This window comes from Meles meles, chromosome 1 (genome assembly GCF_922984935.1).
Source record: "Meles meles chromosome 1, mMelMel3.1 paternal haplotype, whole genome shotgun sequence".
In the NCBI taxonomy this organism is placed as follows: Eukaryota; Metazoa; Chordata; class Mammalia; order Carnivora; family Mustelidae; genus Meles; species Meles meles.
Window position 1 is genome coordinate 185,084,868 of NC_060066.1, and position 20,480 is coordinate 185,105,347.

Genomic DNA, 20,480 nt, shown 5'->3' on the forward strand with positions numbered 1-20,480 from the left:
CACCTGTAAATAAATAAGGTCTTAAAAAAAAAAAAAAAAAACACAAGACTTTATCCACCATCTTCTGACTCTGAATATTACATACTTTAAACTACACCAGTAATCTCTAGACACAGATGTGAATCAGAATTACTTAGGGAACCTTTGAAAATACAGATTTTTCAGACCACACTCAAAGCCTACTGAATGAGAACCTCTGAAGCTGGGGCCTAAAATTCTATTTAAAGAAGTGAGAAAAATTATTTAGGAGAGTCTGATGATAAGTAACATTTGGGAATCAATAATAATATGCCAGGGGTTGGTGAATCCAGCCCACTACCTATTTTTATAAGTAAAGTATTAGTGTACACAACCCTGTTCATTCATATATATACTGTCTGTGGCCATTTTCAGGCTACAGTACACAGTTGAGTATTTATGACAGAGACTGTATGGCCCAACAAAAGTAAAATTTTTACTGTCTTGTCCTTTAAGAAAGTTTGCCAACACCTCCCTGATCTGCACTTTGCTGCCTGTCCATATTTGTGTATGTGTGTGTGTAGCTGGAGATGTAGTAGATATGATGGCATTATGGGCATTATAGTAGGTGCTCAGGCATTCTTATTGTGTCAGAAAAAGTCAATTTATCTCAATTTACCTGAAATTAAGAGACAAAGCCTTAGGATGCCTAAGCAGTAAAATTTAAGAAAAATGCTAATCTAAGTATGGTTCAATCACAGTGGGTGAACTGCTTTTAACAAGGAGATTCCTTTTCATTCAGTTGGTATTGGGTGTTCTCTATAGGGAGAAAGATGTGAGGTTTCTTGCCTATATAACAGGGATTGATTACCATAATTGATGTGTAATAGAGAACTGTATTTAATATCCTAGTTATTTTGGTACCCCTGATGCTGCCATAATTTTTAAAACCAAAGTCTCTTGGGTGCTTGCGGTCAAAGCTCAAGCTACTACAAGCAATTACCCAGGACTGACCAAACCTCTAGACCTGCACTAATACAGTAGCTGTTACCCAGATGTAGGAATTTAAATTAAATCAAATTAATTTAAACTTAAATTCCTCATTTACATTTCAAGTGTTCAGTGGTTACATGCGGCTAGTGGCTGCCTTAACTGGACAATACAGACACAAAACATTTCTATCATTACAGAAAGTTTTAGTGGACAGTGTTGCCACTGGACTTTCAAGAGTTGAAAGTCCAAGATGCTGGACTTTCAAGAGTTGCAGTTCACTCAAATCCCAGCTTGCTATTGGACTTAATCCTTTATTTGTAAGAATAAAATAGTAATTTGTAGTGTTTTCTTTTCCTAACAGCAAATAATGATGGACTGTATTCATTCCTTGCTTTATGGATGTTTCAGCTAAGAGCATACTCTTTATTACATTCTGATAAGCTCCTCAAATCTTGATTCTAGGAAATATCCATCTCATTTACCCTATGGACTCTATATTTTAGATAGTTAATCACCGGCGAGTTCATGAAGTGGTTCAGAACTGACTGTGATCCAGCCAAATCTGTTTGGCTTGCTTAAGGATGGTGGGAAAGCGACCAGTTTTAAAATAGAAGCTATAAAGTCAATAGAGTATAAAGTCCTGGCATCATCTTTGAAGTGACTTAGATTTCATCATTCAGCGAATCGTTTTTATTCCTAGCATCTAGTGCTTTTTATATGGTCCAAAGTGGCCCTGTGCTGCTCCATTGCAGAGGAAACTTCAAGAAATGTTGGTTTGCCTTGGTGTTTTAGCTTGTGAGAGTCTCTGGGATCTTCCCTGCACCATCATGGGGTCACCTCTAGGTGGGTATTAGTGTTCCTCAAACTTTGAGAGGCTCTAAAGCCCACTTCAAGAGGCTAAAAGACCCTGTAGACTCCCTTACTTATTCTTAGTTACTCTCAGAAATGCTACAAGGACCTACTTTTCTGTAAATTACCACATCTTTGTCATTTTGCAGCTCAGAGCAATGCAGCCGTGGCAGGAATGGGAGTGGTTTAGGGGTGTGTGAGAGAGAGTGAGGATTCAAGTATAATCTCACTCATTCCAGTTTTTGCTGCCATCAAACCATATTACCCTATATCTCTCCTCCATTCTCTCTAAGCTGAGAGGATGGGATCCAACCGTACTGGGTGTTGAAAGCTATCATTTGATGGTATTAAGGGATCTCTTCAACAGGAGACAGGGCGTTCAGAAGGATTCTCCTCACCCGCTCTCTACGTCTTCTGTTCAGCTGTCCAGAGCTTCCTGGACACTTCTCTGAGATATTGGTATACCTCACTCTGGCGTTTTGGATCCCTTTAGGGACTAACATGAAAACCATGTGAAGGTCATCTTCAGACCATGATTTTAAAACATTGATCTAAAATGATCCACTTATTAAGCCGCTGCCTTCGGCTCAGGTCATGATCTCAGGGTCCTGGGATCGAGCCCCGCATCGGGCTTTCTGCTCTGCGGGGAGCCTGCTTCCTCCTCTCTCTCTGCCTGCCTCTCTGCCTACTTGTGATCTCTCTCTCTGTCAAATAAATAAATAAATAAAATCTTAAAAAAAAATAAAATAAAATAAAAAATAAAATGATCCACTTAGGTTACCTAGATTTCTACCCCTAATACTCTTTTGAGCCCAATAGGGGAAAATAAGTTTTTTCTTATACTCAGAGAAAGTCCAAAAATGGCCTAATGTTTAGAGTAGATTACATCCCAAAAGCACTTTTTAGGAAGTTGACTGTGATAGAGATTTCTATTTCCTTTACAGGTCATTTTACCTGGGACAAATACCTAAAAGAAACATGTTCAGTCCCAGCGCCTGTCCATTGCTTCAAGCAGGTAATTGATTCTCAACATCTTTAGTAGGTGGGAGGCAAGTAGGTTTGTTCTGATCCTGAGACAAGCAAAACAAGCCCTTGTACTTCTCACGTGAAGGCCCCAGAATAAACCTCTGTGGGAAGAATACAGCTCAAGACTCAAAATTCATGAATTTTGGCAGTAGACAGTCTCTCCAATTTCATCCAAGTAACACCTTTTCTTGTCTTAGCCTCTTTGAAGCTATGTTTTGTTCCTGGGAACAATACCTAATTTTTATTAAAGCTCTTAATTGAGACAGATAGGAAGCAGAGTTATAGCCTGTAGACAGTGCTTGAAAGTGGAGCAATATTCATTTCTCTTTATGCAACACTCCAGCCACAGTCTTCCCTTCCCATAAGAATACTGGCACCAAGTTCCACTGGAGAGTATGTTAGGACCTTATTAGAGGTTTCTCATACCTTCCCATATTGGGGTAAGTGTTCCACAGAATGCACAGATAATGCTGCCTATCTCAGCACATGATAAGCTGGTAAACAAAGTATACTGGTGCTAGGCAGAGCTAAACATCAGGAAGTTATTTATACCTTCCTTCCTTTATTAGTCAAGTGTTTATTTCCTCAAGTTGTCTGCGTTTCACTTCGAATTGTGTCTGTGTTCTAAATAAAAATACAAATCCAGGACTTCTGCTCATTTGAAATAATAGGGACTAAATTCATATTTCCACCAGAAATAATGATAAAAGACAGTATATTATATAGTAGTTTTCAAGTTACTGAAGATCAGGCAGCCAAGTACAGTGATAGCTGAGCAATGAAAAACAATGAGTTGAGCCCCTCATGACTTCCCAGTTTACGGCCTTAAGAGAGTTTTCAGACTGTGGCCCATAGAAGAAGAGCCCAGGTTGGGCCAGTGGCTCCCTAATTTGAAGAGACAGAACTGAGAGGAGAAACCAAGATGGCTAGAATTTAGAGGACAGAGTGCCTAAGAGGAGAGAGCTGCACAGAAAGAAAAGCACAGAGATCTGCAGAAAACCCTCTTCAAGTGTTCAGCGAAGTGATGTTGTTTCATGTATGCAGATGAGGAAACTACCCAAAGCCAAGAGAAAAACCATCTGACAGGATTGATACTGTAAGGAATAGAGCCTCACACTCCCACAGGGCTGGGGATAATGCCTGATTCCACCAGCTAGACTGGAAAACCTCAGAATTCATGTGTCATGGGTCAGAAAACTTGGAACAATCTTACTCGTCAGTGGGAAATAATTAACCTTAGAATGAGCATTTCTCTGGACCTGCCTAACAAATCATAAAAGCAAGACTCAATATGATCAAAGTGTTTTCAGGTAATTTAAGTGCATTTAAGAACAGAGCACAAGAAGAAATGCAAAAATAACCAGCAACCAACAGGTAAAAGTGAAATGTCAGGGGCAGGAAAACGTAATCAGTCATGAGCAGAATAACATATCAACCAATTGAAACAGACTCAGAATCTATATAGATCTTAGAATAGCAGACAAAAACATTAAACGTGTATTTTAATTGTATTCCATGTGTTTGAAAGTTAAGCAGAGACATGAAAAATATTAAAAGACTCATATCGAACTGCTAGGTGCAAAATGAAAAGTATACTGGATAGGAGTAATGGCAGAAGAGATCAGTAAACTTGAAAGCATACCAGTAGAAACTATCCAAAATGAAACACAGAGAGAGAAAAGAATCTTAAAAAGATGAAAAATAACATCAGTGAGCCAAAGGATAACTTCAGTTTCCAGGGGATAACTTCATAGGCCATGTAATTAGAGTGCCCAAAGGAGAAGAGATGAGGGACAGAAAAAATATTTGAAGATAAAATGGCTAGAAAATTTCCAAAATTGAGGAAAACTGTAAATACACAGATTGAAGAAGCTCTATGAATCCCCCCCACATAAAAGACAAGAAGAAAATTACATTAATTCATATCATAAATGCTCAAAATTAGCAATAGAGAACATCTTAAAAACAGCCAGAGGAAAAAAGACAATTTATGTAAAGGTTAACTAAGATAAGAACAACATTATATTTTCTTGTCAGAAACTATGCAATCAAGGAAGTTGAGTAACATGTTCAAAGTACCAAAAGCAAAAACTGTCAACCTGGAATTCTATACCCAGTCAAAAGACCTTCCAAAAATAATACCAGCTGGAGTTACAAATCTATAAAAAGGAATGAGAGTCCCTGGTAATTGTTATTACAAGAGCAAATACATCAGGTGTTTATCCTTATTTTTTTTAAAGATTTTATTTATTCATTTGACAGAGCTCACAAGTAGGCAGAGAGGTAGGCAGAGAGAGAGGGAAGCAGGCTCCCTGCTGAGCAGAGAGCCCGATGCGGGGCTCGATCCCAGGACCCTGAGATCATGATCTGAGCTGAAGGCAGAGGCTTTAACCCACTGAGCCACCCAGGAGCCCCTGGTGTTTATCCTTATTATTTAAATCTCTACAAAGATAATCATGTAAATAGTAATAATCATATTGTATTATACAGGTGATAACAGATGAATAAGTAAAATGTATAACATAAATGCCCAGGAGAGGAGACATCTTAAAGATACTGTTGTAAGATTCTTGTAAGATTCTTATTATACTATTTACTTGAAGATAGACTGATAAGTTAAATTTGTTTACTATAAACAGCAGAGCAACCACTAAAATAATAGAAAATAAATAACAGATGTTAGGCTTAATCCAGTCATATCAGTAATCAATTTGATTATAAATGGTCTAAATGCCCTAGCTAAAAGGTTGAGATTGTCACATTAAATAAAAAAACAACTTAATTTCTTGCAAGAAATTATGCTTTATCTATAAAGATACAAACACGTTAAAAGTAAAAGGATAGAAAATGGTATACCTTGCTGATATTAGCCACAATAAACTAAAATGACAATGTTAATATCGAAGTTTATTTCAGAGTAGAGAATACTGCCAAAGATAAAAATAGGTAATTTCATCATGAAAATGTTTCAGACATTTTTACATGAAGCAAAAAATGATAGAAATGTAAGGAGAGGGGCGCCTGGGTGGCTCAGAGGGTTAAGCCACTGCCTTTGGCTTAGGTCATGATCTCAGGGTCCTGGGATCAAGTACCACATTGAGCTCTCTGCTCAGCAGGGAGCCTGCTTCCCCTCTCTCTCTGCCTGCCTCTCTGCCTACTTGTGATCTCTCTCTCTGTCAAATAAATAAATAAAATCTTTTTTAAAAAGTTTTATTTTAAAAAAAGGAAATGTAAGGAGAAATGAATAAACCTAAATTTATTTATGGATGGGGTTCTAATACTCCCGTCTATGAGTAAAGAACACATAGTAGGAAATCAGCAAGTGAATAGTAGATGTTAACAACACTGTCAACCAGCTGGACCTAACTGACATGTATAGAGCACCCTCAGCACAGTAGAATATACATTCTTACCAAGTGCACACAGAATATTTGCCAAGTTAGACCATATTCTGGACCATAAAGTAAGTTTTGATAAATTTAAAAGGATATAAGTAATAAAAAGTATGTTCTTGGGTTATACTGAATATAAATTAAAAATTAATAGCAAAAAGTTACTTGGAAAAATTAAAAATAGAGCTACCCTATGACCCTGCATTTGCACTGCTGGGTATTTCCCCAGATACAGATGTAGTGAAAAGAAGGGCTATGTCCACCCCAATGTTCATAGCAGCAATGTCCACAATCACCAAACTGTGGAAAGAGCCAAGATGCCCTTCAGTGGACGAATGGATGAAGAAGATATGCTCCATATATACAGTGGAATATTACTTGGCCATCAGAAAGGATGAATACCCAACTTTTGTATCAATGTGGACGGGACTGGAGGAGATTATGGTGAGTGAAATAAGTCAAGCAGAGAGAGTCAATTATCATATGTTTCACTTATTTGTGGAGCATAAGGAGTAACATGAAGGACATTGGGAGAAGGAAAGGAGAAGTGAGTTGGGGAAATCGGAGGAGGAGACAAACCATGAGATACTATGGACTTTGAGAAACAAACTGAGGGTTTTAGAGGGGAAGGGGGCGGGGGGATGGGTGAGCCTGGTGGTGGGTATTAAAAAGGGCATGTATTGTGTGGAGCACTGGGTATAGTACATAAACAACGAATCTTGGAACACTGAAAAAATTTAAAAAAAATTTTAAGTTATCTGGAAAATAATACCTCCAAATATTTGGAAACTAAGTAACACATTTCTAAATACCCCTTGGGTATGGAGAAATTAAAAGGGACATTAGAAAATATTTTTAACTGAATGGGAATGAAAATTTCAAAATTATGGATTGCTTCTAAGCAGTCCTTACAATGAACTTAGAGCACTAAACAGTGATACCAAAAAGAATTTCATCTAGTGACCTCAGCTTCCATTTTAAATAATGAGGGGGAGAAGGAGGACACGTTAACCCTAAAGTAAGCAGAGGAAAGGAAATAAAGGTCAGAGCATATACCAATAATAGAAGAAACAGAAAAATAATAGAGAAAATCATTGAGGCCAAAAGCTGAAAAGCTGATTCTTTGCAAATATCAATAGAAATGATAAACCTCTATTTTAATTAATCAATAATAAAAGAGAGAAAACACAGATTATTAATGTCAGAATTGGAAGGAGTAACATCACTATTGATTGCACAAATATTTAAAGACTAATAAAGGAATATTGTGAACAAATTTATGCCTTTAAATTTGACAACTTCATTGAAATGGATAATTTTCATGAATAACACAGATTACCAAAGTTCTGAATAACACTATTGCTGTAACAGAAGTTGAATTCATAGCTAAGAAATTTCCCATAAAGAAGATTTCAGGCCTGTATGACTTGACTGGTGAATTATTTCAAACGTTTAAGGAAAAGTAATACAAGTTCTACACAGACTCTTCCAGAAAGTTTAAGGGAAGGGGATATATTCCAGCTTATTCTATGAAGCAAGTATTACTCTGATACCAAAATCAGGTAAAGATACTGCCAAAAAAATAACCACAAGGTAACATCTCACATGAAAATACTTGTAAAAATTCTAAGGAAAATTCTAGGAAATTGATTCTAGCAATATGTAATCATGACCAGGTGGAACTTAATTCCAAGAATGCTAGGTTGATTAAACATTCAAAAGTCAATCAGTGTTTTACCATATGAACACACTAATGAAAAAAAAGTGTGATCATCTCAGTAGATGCAAAAAAGCATTGACAAAATCCAATGTCCATTACTAATAAAAACTCTCAAGAAACAAGAAATAGAAGGAAGGGCATTTGGATGCCTGGGTGGCTCAGTTATTAAGCATCTGCCTTTGGCTCAGGTCATGATCCCAGGATCCTGGGATCCAGCCCCACCTCAGGCTCCTTGCTCAGCAGAAAGCCTGCTTCTCCCTCTCCCACTCCCCCTGCTTGTGTTCCATCTCTCACTATGTCTTTCTCTGTCAAATAAATAAATAAAATTTAAAAAAGAAAGAAAGGAAGAAATAGAAGGGCATTTCCTAAATCCTAACCCCTAAAAGGCAGCTATGTAAATCTTAAGGCTATCATACTTAATGGTAAAAGTTTAAATGCTTTTCCCTTAATGTCAGGAACAAGACAAGGATGTTGCTCTTGCCATTTCCATTCAGCATTGTACTACCAATGTGACCAGGCCAAAAAAAAAAAAAAAAAAGGGAGGCTTTTAGGGAGGGAAGAAGGAAAATGATTCAGATTGAAAAATTAGAGCAACCACCAAAGAAAATATGTGGGTAACAAATAAGTACATGAATTGATGGTTAACATTTTTTCATTATGGAAATACAAAGTAAAATGATAATGAGATATCTCTATCCATTTATTTAAACGTCTCTGACAAAAAGCACTCACCAGACCTAATAGTGGCAAGGATGTGGAGTAAATGGAACTTTCATAAGCTACTGGTGAAAACATAAAATGATTCAATTACTTTAAAATATAGTTTGGCAAAAAACGTCAACAAACTACTCAGCCAAAAAAAAAAAAAATCACTAAATTAGGAATTGAATAATACATCTTTAACTTGGAAAAAAATGTTTTTATATTTTAGTACTATGGTTAAAAGTAACTCAATAGAAGACAAAATGGAAGAGAAACTCTCATTTACAATAGCAGCAATATATGTATATTTTCCATACAAAGATTCATACATGGGTTTTCATAGATTAATTTGTAATAATCAAAAAACTGGAAACACACCAAATGTTTATCAACATGAACTCAGCAATAAAAAGAATTATTGATTAATTCAACAATATGGATAAATATCAGAATAGTTATGCAGACTGATAATTGCTGCAAAAATCCGTAACCAACATCATAATTAATGGTGAGAAATGAGAAGCTTTCCTGCTAAGATCAGGAACAAGACAAGGTCATCTCCTCTCACCACTCCTTTTCAATATCATAGTGGAAGTTTTGGATACTGTAATAAGACAAGAAAATTAAAGATATACAGATTGGGAGGGAAAAAATAAAACTCTTTGTTTTCAGATGACATAATTGTCTCTGTAGCAAACTTGAATTGACAAAAAGCCCTTCTAGAACTAATAAGCAATTACAGCAAATTGGTAAGATACAAGGTTAATATATAAAAGTCAATTACTTTCCTTTATAGTGTAATGAACAAATGGAATTTGCAATTAAAAACACAATTCCAGGGGCGCCTGGGTGGCTCAGTGGATTAAGCCGCTGCCTTCGGCTCAGGTGATGATCTCAGGGTCCTGGGATCGAGCCCCGCATCGGGCTCTCTGCTCTGCGGGGAGCCTGCTTCCTCCTCTCTCTCTGCCTGCCTCTCTGCCTACTTGTGATCTCTCTCTCTGTCAAATAAATAAATAAATAAAATCTTTAAAAAAAAAACAAACACAATTCCAGTTAGCACCTCCAAAAATGAAATACTTAGATATATATCTAACAGAATATATGCAAGATTTATATGAGGAAAACTACAAAACTCTAGTAAATGAAATTAAAAAACTTAAAAAAAATGGAGAGATATTGATGTTCAAGAATAGGAAGGCTTGGTGTACCTGGTGGCTCAGTTAGTTAAGCATCTGACTCTTGATTTTGGCTCATGTCATGAACTCAGGGTCATGTGATTGAGCCCCACATTAGGCTCCATGGCTCAGTGTGGAGTCTGCTTGAGATTCTCTCCACCTGCTCATCCTCCTGCTTGCATGTGCTCTCTCTCTCAAATAAATAATTAAAATCTTTTTTGAAAAAAGGATAGGTGTTAGTTTTATTACCAAGATGACAGTTCTTCCTAATGTGATCTATAGATCCAATCCAAGCCTAATCAGAATTACAGCCAGTTATTTTGTGGGAAAAATTTGATTCTAAAGTTTATATAGCGAGACGAGATCTAGAATAGCCAACATAATATTGAAGGAGAACAGAGTTGGAGGATTGACTCTACCCAACTTAAAGGCCCACTATAAAGAAACAGGAGTCAAGACAGTGTGGTATTTGCAAAAGAAGAGCCAGATGGATCAGTGGAACAGAATAGAGAGCCAAGAAATAGTTCCTCAAAAGTAAAGGCAACTAATCTTTGACAAAGGAGCAAAGGCAATACAATGGAGCTAAGATAATTTTTTTTTTCCCCCAATGGGTAGTGCTTAAACAACAATAGCCACACACACGAAAAAAAGGAATCTAGACAGAAACCTTACACCCTTCACAAAAATTAATTCAAAGCAGACCATGGACTAAATGTATAACTTAAAACTATAAACTCCTAGAAGATAACATAGGAGAAAAACAAGATGACCTTGGGTGTGGTGATGACTGTTTAGATATAACACCAAAGGCATGATCCATGAAGGAAATAATGGAGAAGCTGGACTTCATTAAGATTAAAACCTTCTGCTCTGGGAATGACACTCAGAAGAATAAGGAGACAAGCCACAGACTGGGAGAATATATTTGCAAAAGGCATATCTGATAAAGGAATGTTATCCAAAATATACAAAGAACACTTAAAAGTCTCAAAAATAAGAAAGAAGACAACTTGATTAAAAAATGGGCCAAAGATGTTAATAAACACCTCACCAAAGAAGACATACAGATGACCAAAAAAACATGTGAAAAGATGTCCTACATCATTTATTATCAGAGAAATAGAAATTAACAGTAGTGAGATACCACAACCCACTAATTAGAATGGCCAAAATCCAGAAGAGTGACATAACCAAAAGCTGACGTGTATGTAGAACGAAAGAAGCTCTCATTCATTGCTGGGGGGAGGGCAAAATTGTACAGCCATTTTGTAGGATAGTTTGTTGATTTCTTACAAAACTGAACATACTCTTTCTATATGCAGTTAGCAGTCATATTCCTTGCTATTTACCCAAAGGATTTTAAAACTTACATCTGCACAAAAACCTGTGTGTAGATGTTTATTGCACTTCTATTCATACCTGCCAAAACTTGGAAGCAATAAAGATGCCCTTCAGTGGGTAAATGAAAAAACTGTGGTGTAGCCAGTAAATGGGACATAATTCAGCTGTAAAAAGAAATGAGCTATTGAGCCATGAACAGACACTGAGGAAACTTAACTTGCATATACTGAGGGGAAGAAGCCAGTCTGAAAAGGCTGCATACTATACGATTCCACCTATATGACATCCTGGAAAAGGCAAAACTATGGAAACCCTAAAAAGATCAGTGGTTGAGTGGGTGAGGGATGAATAGGCAGAGCACAGAGAATTTTTAAGGCAGTTAAACTATTTTGTATGATCCTATAATCATGAATACCTGTCATTATATATTTGCTCAAAACCACAAAATTCACACCGAGAAAGAACCCTAGTGTAAAGTGTGGACTTTGGGTAATTATTGTGTGTCAAGATAGGTTCATCAGTTGTAACAAATGTACTGCCGTGGTGGGAGGTGTTGGTAATAGGGGAGACTGCACATGTGTTTGGGGCAGGGTGTATATGGGAGATCTCTTCACCTTCTGGTCAGTTTTCTTCTGAACCTAAAACTGCTGTAAAAAACAAGATTCTTAGAAAAAAGAAATGAATTACTGATATATTGATATATCCAACAATATGGATGAATATCAGATTATGCTGAGTGAAAGGAGCTAGACACACACAAAAAGAGTTTATTCTCTGTGACTCCACTTGGAACTGGAAAATGCAGCCGATCAATCTATAGTGATAGAAGGTGATCAGTGTTTAACTGGGAGCAGGGGTCTGGGAAGGACTAGACAGAGGGATTATAAAGGGACATGAGAAAACTTTGGGAATGTGTCCATGTTCATTATCTTTATTGTGGTAACGGCTCCTAGGGTGTTGTGATGTGTATGGTGTCATGGGTATATATATATGTCAAGATTTAACAAAGGGTATAGTTTATGGTATGTCAACTTAACTTAAAATTGTTCTCAAATATGAATTGATTTGTAAGTTAATGTCAAAATAAGAAAACTTTTAACCCCCAATAGTGTGTGGGGTAAATATACAAACCAATACACCGAAATGCTCCATGAAGAGACACTGAGGATATGCAAGTTTAATAGGATGATTTCTAAGAAGAAAATGTTATGAATACCTGGAGAGTTAGGATGCTGGAGAAGATAGGATGAGCAAGCATTTAAATCAGGACCATTTGAGACACTGCTGTGCTTTTCTTACTGGTGTGAGTCAATATTTAATGCCTCTGTGGAAAGTAATTTTTTCCCCTTCATCTTACCTTCCAACGTTTCTTTTATATGAAACCTTTCCTAAGAATTAGGGAATAGTTTAAGGCAGTTGTCTTAGGCCCAGCTATAACCAATTTCAGTCCAAAGCGTAAATTGTTTCAGGTTCCCGCTCAACATCCGTACAGAAAATGCCATTCACTCTTAGTCTTCTTAATCCCCATGGCTTGTTTTTCTCAGTCCTACACACCTCCAAGCAACGAGTTCAAGATCAGCATGAAATTGGAAGCACAGGACCCCAGGAACACCACATCCACGTGTATTGCCACAGTGGTTGGACTGACAGGTGCCCGCCTCCGCCTTCGCCTTGATGGCAGCGACAACAAGAATGACTTCTGGCGGCTGGTTGACTCAGCTGAAATCCAGCCTATTGGGAACTGTGAGAAGAATGGGGGTATGCTGCAGCCCCCTCTGGGTGAGTAACTAGACCTAAGCTCTCCTTAGCCAATTAGTTATCTTTCCAAAATTGGACATCCTATTATGGGAAAGCCTAGGGTCCCCTGACTATTCCTTCTTTTTCATATGGCTAAAAGAAAGGGCCTACCCAAAATGAAACGAGCTGTTAAATCTGGACAGATCTGCCTCTACATTAACTTACAATATCCAGGCTACTCTTAAGGTCTCTTTTTTCTAACTAGAAGCCACACCTTTCATCCTTCTTTGTCAGTTCTCATTTTCACTGAAAGAGAGAGTAGAAGGAGATCTTACTATTTAATCTGCCTCAAAAACCACAGAACTTTTACCAAACCCTACAATGGTAACAAGAGGTGAGAGAAAATTTCCCAGTGGAAGTATGACTGTTATAAGGAATCCTTCTTTCCTTTCTCCTAAATTCTCACTTGGTCCTTGTAATTTTCTCACTTTGAATTAATTTGCATTATTTTATTTTAACTAATAACACATTACATTTTTCATATATATAGGAAGATCAGACTTACCTTTTTTCTTCCCCCCTCGGTATACCTCGGTGATGTAGTTATTTCATCAATAGTTGTTAGTCACTGTTGCAGTGAGTCTCAACAGAGAAGAAAGACAAGTTATGAGCTATGGGCTGTGTTCCCCTCAGAAGATTATACTGAATTAATTGAGCATTACATAACAGGTGTCATTTGCAAGAGATCGAAAAGTGGTTACTGAACATTATCCTCCAACTGAAAACTTTATTTGTAATGTGAAATTACAAACATATACAAAAGTAGAAGGAAGAGCACAGTTGAGGTCCATGTAATCTTCATCCTTGATAATTACCAACACAGTCAGTCCTGTTTTATTTGTTATCTGCATGTACTCCCTGCCCCCTCCTGCCCAGTTGCCCAAACATCATACATATCATTCTATCCTTATTTAGTATCTATATCTCATAGATAATATTTTTAAAGCATAATCATAACATTATCATATATAAATTAATGATAATTCATTAATATCAACAAATATTTACTCAGTGTTTAAATTTTCCCTGTTGCCTGTCTCTTTCTCTCTCTCTCTCTTAGTTTCTTTGAATCAGGATCCAAATATCCACATATTGCAGTTGGTTGATATGTCCTTTAAGTCTCTTTTAATCTGTGGTTTCTCCTTCTCTCTTATTTTTATCTTACAATTTATTTATTGAAAAACCTAAATAATCTGTCTTTAATATCCCCCACAATTAGGTTTTGCTAATTGTATCTCTGTGGTATCATTTGACAGGTTTCTCTGTTCTCTCTCTCCTAGAAATTGGCAGGTAGGTCTAGAGGCTTGATCAGGTTCAGGTTCAGTTTTTTTATAAGAATAACTCATAGTTGATGGTGTTTACTTCTATTAGGAAGCATATATGATCTCGTTGTCTCTTATTTTATAACGTAGCAGCCATTACGGCTTGTGGCCTAAATCAAAGGTTGACAGATTTTCTTAAAGGGTTAAACAGCAAAACTTTCAGGCTTATTGGCCATACATTCTCGGTTACAACTAGTCAGCTTTGTCATTGTAATACAAAAGCAGCCAGAGACAACATAGACAAATGATCAAGGCTGTGTTCCAATAAAATCTTATATCTGTAAAAACAGATGATCAGCTTGTTGGCTGTAATTTGCTGACCCCTAATTTAGATCAATCAATTCATTATGGTTGCAGAATGGGAAATTTTAATCTTATAAACAATTCTATCCACATAAATTAAATGGAATATGTCTATTAAAATAAACTTCCATCAATTATTTGGCTATTGTGAGGATATCATTCATGGAAGAAAGCTTAAATGCTTGATTCTTTTCTTTATTTACCAATTTACAAAATGATGAATTGGTTTACTACCATCCTCCAAAAATATTTAAGGATAGTTTTTTTTTGTTACTGTTGTTTACTATAGTAAACTCAAGAATTCATACATACTTGATATGTTTCATTCCATTGCACTAATTATCCTTATTGATTCCTAATTTGTCCATTCGTTGGCTATAGAGGAGCCACATCAAATGGTCTCCTGACTCTTTATTGCTTGATAGCTCTCTTGGACTTTTGAAATTTCAAAGTGTTCCAGGTTTATCTTATATATTATCTGCCCCAAATACAATTTCAGCTATTTCTTTTAGGTGCGTGGGTTCCTTTTAGTGGAAAATGATAGAGACTATAATCTGAACACTAGAGCGCTCAGAGCTGTTGGGTTGGTTTTTCTTTCTATGTCTTTTTGGCAGAGATAGGAACTGCCTTACTATTATTATTAAAGATAAAATTGTTAGTTCTTATTGATACTTCCTACTAAAATTCAGGACAAATGGTGTTTTTATTTACTTTATCTTTGCTATCTTAAGTCTGTATCTCCTTTGTACTACAACAAAACCCTAGTTCTCCATATCACTAACAAAATAACTCATTTGTTCTATTGTATAGACACATACAGTAGTCTCAGAATAACAGTAACACTTTACCACCATCCTCATTACTGACAGTGTTTGAGTTACTTGCATTTCTTTTTTTCTTACCGTCAAGTGAAGGATAGTCAATAATATGTTATAAGGTTGTTTGGGTTAGTTTCTCTCTGGGTTGCAGTGCCACCAACTTGATAAAAACTTAGGTTCATTTGTTGTATTTTTTAAAGATTTATTTATTTGAGAGAGAGGGAGTGAAAGAGGGAATGTACATGAGTTGGGGGAAGAGGGAGAGAGAGAATCCTTAAGGAGACTCTCTGCTGAGCACGGAGCCCAGTATGGGGCTCAATCCCAGGACCCTGAGATCACAGCCTGAGCCAAAATCAGGAGTCAGATGCTCAATTGACTGAGCCACCCAGGCACAGTCAATTTTTTTCTTTTTTTTTTTTCTTTTAGAGATTGCTTTTTAGAAATGTTCCTTTATAAATATATATATGTGATACAAATCATTCTTAAAGTCAAATCTATAGAGCAAAGTATATTCAGAGAAATCCCCTTCACCTTATTGCTTTCTTCTGCCATAGGCGCTGCTTTCTTTTAATTTTATAGTTTGTACTTCATTTTTTAAAAATACAAATATATTTGTGTGTGTGTGTGTGTGTGTGTGTGTGTATGTACACATATACATATGTATTTCCCACTTTCTTATATAAATGACAGCATACTATGCATAGTTGTCTTAACCTTGCTTTTTTCCATTTAATGAAAGATCCTAAAGTTGATTTCTTAGTAGTAAGGAGATATTTCTCATTCCTTTTTATAGCTGCATTAAACTGTGTAGTTCTCAACCTGCTTTATGAATCACTGTTTAGAATCGTCTTGATAGGCTATTAAAAAGCACAATTCACCCTTGAACAACCCAGGTTTGCACTGCATAGCTCCATTGTACACAGATTTATTTTTATAAGTACAGTACACTATTATAAATGTATTTTTCCTTCCTTACTTTCTTAATAACATTTTCTTTGTTTTTTAAAAGATTTTTTATATTTATTTGATAGAGAGAGCACAAGTAGACAGAGCAGCAGACAGAGGGGCAGGCAGAGGGAGAAGGGAGGCAGGCTCCACGCTGAGCAGAGAGCCCAATGTGGGACTTAATCCCAGGACCCTGGGATCATGACCTAAGTCAAAGGCAGATGCTTAACTGACTGAGCCACCCAGGCGCCCCTTAATTACATTTTTTTTTCTCTAGCCTATTTTAAGAATACTCTATATAATACATAAAACATACAAAATATGTGTTAATCAGCTCTTTACATTATCGTTAAGGTTTCACGTCAACAATAGGTTATTAGTAGTTAAGTTTTGAGGGAGTCAAAAGTTACACACAATTTTTGAGTGCATGCGGTGAAGGGGGGGGTTTGTACCCCCAACCTCTACATCATTCAGGGGTCAACTATATAAGGTCCCAAGGATAATGGTGACAATTTAAATCACAGTCTTTCAATAAATTCTCTAGAAACGTGTGGATCAAAAAGGAAACCAAACCAATTTAAACATTACTGGGAGTCAAGAATACCACAGATTTCAATTACATATTGTCTATATGTTCAGGTATAAAGATCTGAAATCATTAGAGCTCATACGTGACCCCCTGACCCAAACCAGAATGAATAGTTTTATGTAGGTAGAAATGGCATTTAGAAAGGTGAGGGCAGTGGGGGCCTAACACAGTCAAAATCACCTCCAGGAAAAGATAGTTCAATTTAGAGTGGGAAATACTGAGAACAGAGCTACAGTCTGCTTGATTAGAACATTGGCTACTGGGGAATCCAAAGGAAGAGAGTGGATTGAAAGTGTGAGGGACTAGAGATAGCACTCTTGAGAAGATAACTACCTTTGGGGGAGGATAGACATAGGTTGAAGGAAAAGAAAGAAGCAGGGATGTTGTAATTCAGAATTATACAGAAACAGAAGAGAATCTGTCAAAAGACACACCAGTCTTCCCATTCCATCCCAACAGGCTCATCTACTAAAGAAACTGTGTTTCACTATGTCAACAGAAATTCATAACCCAAGATTCCTGCCAAAACAGAACCTCCTGTATTTGTTGGTCCAGGAAAATATAAGATATTTCACATGATTAAGAAATAGCAGTCAGTATCTATAAAAAGTTTTTATATGATGAAAAACCAAAGATGAGGATAAAACCATTTTAACTACTGAAAATTCTGCCAAAATCAGTGACTAACCAGAAGAAAACTATTACACAACAACACAACTTGAATTAAACAAGTATTGACAGATATGAAAAAAACCCCTTAAATCATAAATTTTAAAAGTCAGACTAGAAATGTGGAAGAGACAGGAAGTTGTGAAAATAGAATTGTCCAAACTCAAGGAAAAAAAATGAAGAAAAAATAATTGCAATTGCAAACTCAATTCCAGGGTGCCCAATGGATAATAGGCTTAACTGAAAATATAATAAAGGATATTGAGAAGAGAAATAAAACAGCCAAGAGAATAAAAGTAAATATTAGGAAAGGTTAAAAAGTTTCAGAAAGGAACCGTTAGATATAGAACATAATCAATAAGGATTGAATGTGTATATGTAAATGTATGTATGCATGTATAATTGGAGTCCCTGAAGAAGACGAACAAAATAATGAAACAGTTGATACTTAAAATTATAAGAAAGTTTTCCAAAAATTAAAGAAAACATGAACCTACATATTTAAGAGGACTTTTTCCTGGAAAGATTGTTTCAGATTGGTTACACTAAGATGTATCCTAGTAAAACTATTACACTCTAAGAATAAAGAAAAATCCCTCTAAGCCTTCAGAAAAAAAGGCCAAGTTATTTACAAGGGAGAGAAAGTGAACTTTGCATCATACTTCTCTACAGCAAAATACAAAGAAAGAAAATAAGAACGGGGTGTTTTATATCTATACAAGCTGTTTTTCAGGTAGTGAGCTTATACTGAAACCGTGTTCAGCATGCAAGAACTCAGGAAGTACTATAACCCCAAGCCTTACCTGAGGAATCAGTTACAGAAAAAGCTTCATCCAAACAAGGAATGATCAATGATCAAGCTAAGAAAAACACAGGTGGAGATAAGAGTAGAATAGTATGGTATCAGTATGGGTCCCGTGAAGGGAAAGAACCCACACAGTAATTTGAACACAGAAAGTGTAATATAATTGTTAACTGTAACACAGGATTGAGGGATTGGCTAATCAAAAGGAAAGAGAACTTTAAAGAATATAAGAGCAGACTTAAGGAGAAGCCACTACACTGGAGCTGAGATAGAGACCCCAAGGAAGGACCTCCCCTCCCCCACCCTCAGGGCAGAGAAGTTGATCTTGTTAGTGGGGGCACAACTGTGGCTCACTGGATGAGAGAAGCCACTGTGGTGCTACAGCAGTGGAACTTGCTAGAAATTTGCCTTTTAGGGTACCTCTAAGGAAAGCGGTTCACAGAGAGTCTCTCTGGAGTGCTACAAAACCGTCTGGGGGAGGGTGGTGGCAGCGCTGACTACTGATACTGCTGGCTGTCAGGCACTGCAGGATATGGGCAATGGAGAAGATGGGCGTACTGCAGGAGCCCACCACGCAAACACGCTGTAACCAGGAAGCAAACCCCCTTCCTCCTGTAATATCCTTAGATTGGATCAAAGGATATCACCTGAAACTGATAAGCCAAATAGTAGAAACCAAAATGAGGAAAAGGTAAATTAAGGACATTAGAAAATATGTTAGTATAAAGGTAACCACAAAAATAAAATTCCAAAATTTCCTGCATAACAAAGGAACAAAAAGATAAAGGAATAGACCATACAGAGAAAGAGATGAACTAAATATGGAAAGCACCGTAAATAAAACATAACGTGAGAGAGTTGAGACCAAGTGTGTAATTTACATCAATAAATGTAAATGGTTTTAACTCACTTATTGAAAAAAAAATTTTCAGATTGGTTCTCAAAGTCAAGCCCAGCTTTATACTATATACGGGAGACATACCTATAATAAAGTGAAGGAGAAAGACCAAAAACCAAAGGATGGACAAGGGTATACAAAGGAAAGTCAAACAATATAATACCGGAGATTGCAGTTCCGATATCAGGCAAGGTAGAATTCAGACTAAGATGCATTAAACAAGAGAAGCCACTTTATAATGTTTAATGGTGACACAATTCACAATGAAAATATAATAGTTAAAAATATTTCAGAACCAGATCACAGACAGATCACATCTGTCTTCACAAAATAGAAATGATGGTAGGTGCAAAGACGTGGAGAGACAAACACACTAATAGATTTAACACACCTCTCAAGGCAAGGCAGCCCAAGAGGACAAAAAGTAAAGGTATTAAAGACTTTCTTTTCTATAAGTTGTACCAAAACATCTACTTCTTTCATTTGTACCATTCCTCCAAATAAAGTAATTTGGTACCAAAAAAATAAATAAATAAAAAGACTTTAATGAATAAGGCAGATCATATATGTGTATGCATATGAAACTTTATACCTGCTAAATGCCCTTCTACATTGAAATCTAAAACTCTAAACAGCTCTTGTTTGAAAAGGGAAATATAAACTAAAATTGCAAAATTTCTAAAAAGTAATGATAATAAACATATCAGAATTTTAGATCAATTAAAGCAGTAATTGGAAGAAAACTGATAGCCTTAACTGCTCGACATCAACAAAAATGAAAAGGGTAAAAATTAAGAATTTAAATTCCCAATTCAAAAGACTAGAAAAAAAGTCACAGTACAAAGAAGATAAAAAGGAAGAAGAAAAATAAAGATAAAACAGAAGCTAATGAGGTAGAAAGTAAAAAAGCAATAAATCAAAATACTAGTCTTTTGGGGAGAAAAGTACACAAAATACACAAACCACTAGTTAGCCTGTGAAAGAAAAAAAAAAGGAATAAGTGCAGATACACAAACACAGAGATGACAAAGGAAGGAAATAACTCTATGTAAATAAAATAGAAAAGTGAGATGAAATAAGAAAATACTATTGTCAAAATTGACCTGAATAACATTGTAATATTTAAACAGATACATAGAAAATGTATAAAAGATTTCAACAAATTTTACATATAGCAA

At 36.2% G+C, this 20,480-nt stretch overlaps 1 protein-coding gene across 14 annotated transcripts in view; it reads left to right on the forward strand.

Moving 5' to 3' along the window:
* The window catches only part of SCMH1 (Scm polycomb group protein homolog 1), a 182,533-nt gene that overhangs the window by 68,965 nt on the left and 93,088 nt on the right, over positions 1-20,480 (forward strand). For 10 of the 14 annotated variants that reach the window (XM_046005959.1, XM_046005952.1, XM_046006008.1 and 7 more), the window contains 2 exons: positions 2,745-2,815; positions 12,701-12,935. In XM_046005959.1, coding sequence (XP_045861915.1) covers positions 2,745-2,815; positions 12,701-12,935 — 306 coding nt within the window. The remainder of the gene's footprint in view (positions 1-2,744; positions 2,816-12,700; positions 12,936-20,480) is intronic. The other 4 variants (XM_046005986.1, XM_046006016.1, XM_046006025.1 and 1 more) reach the window with 1 other exon arrangement.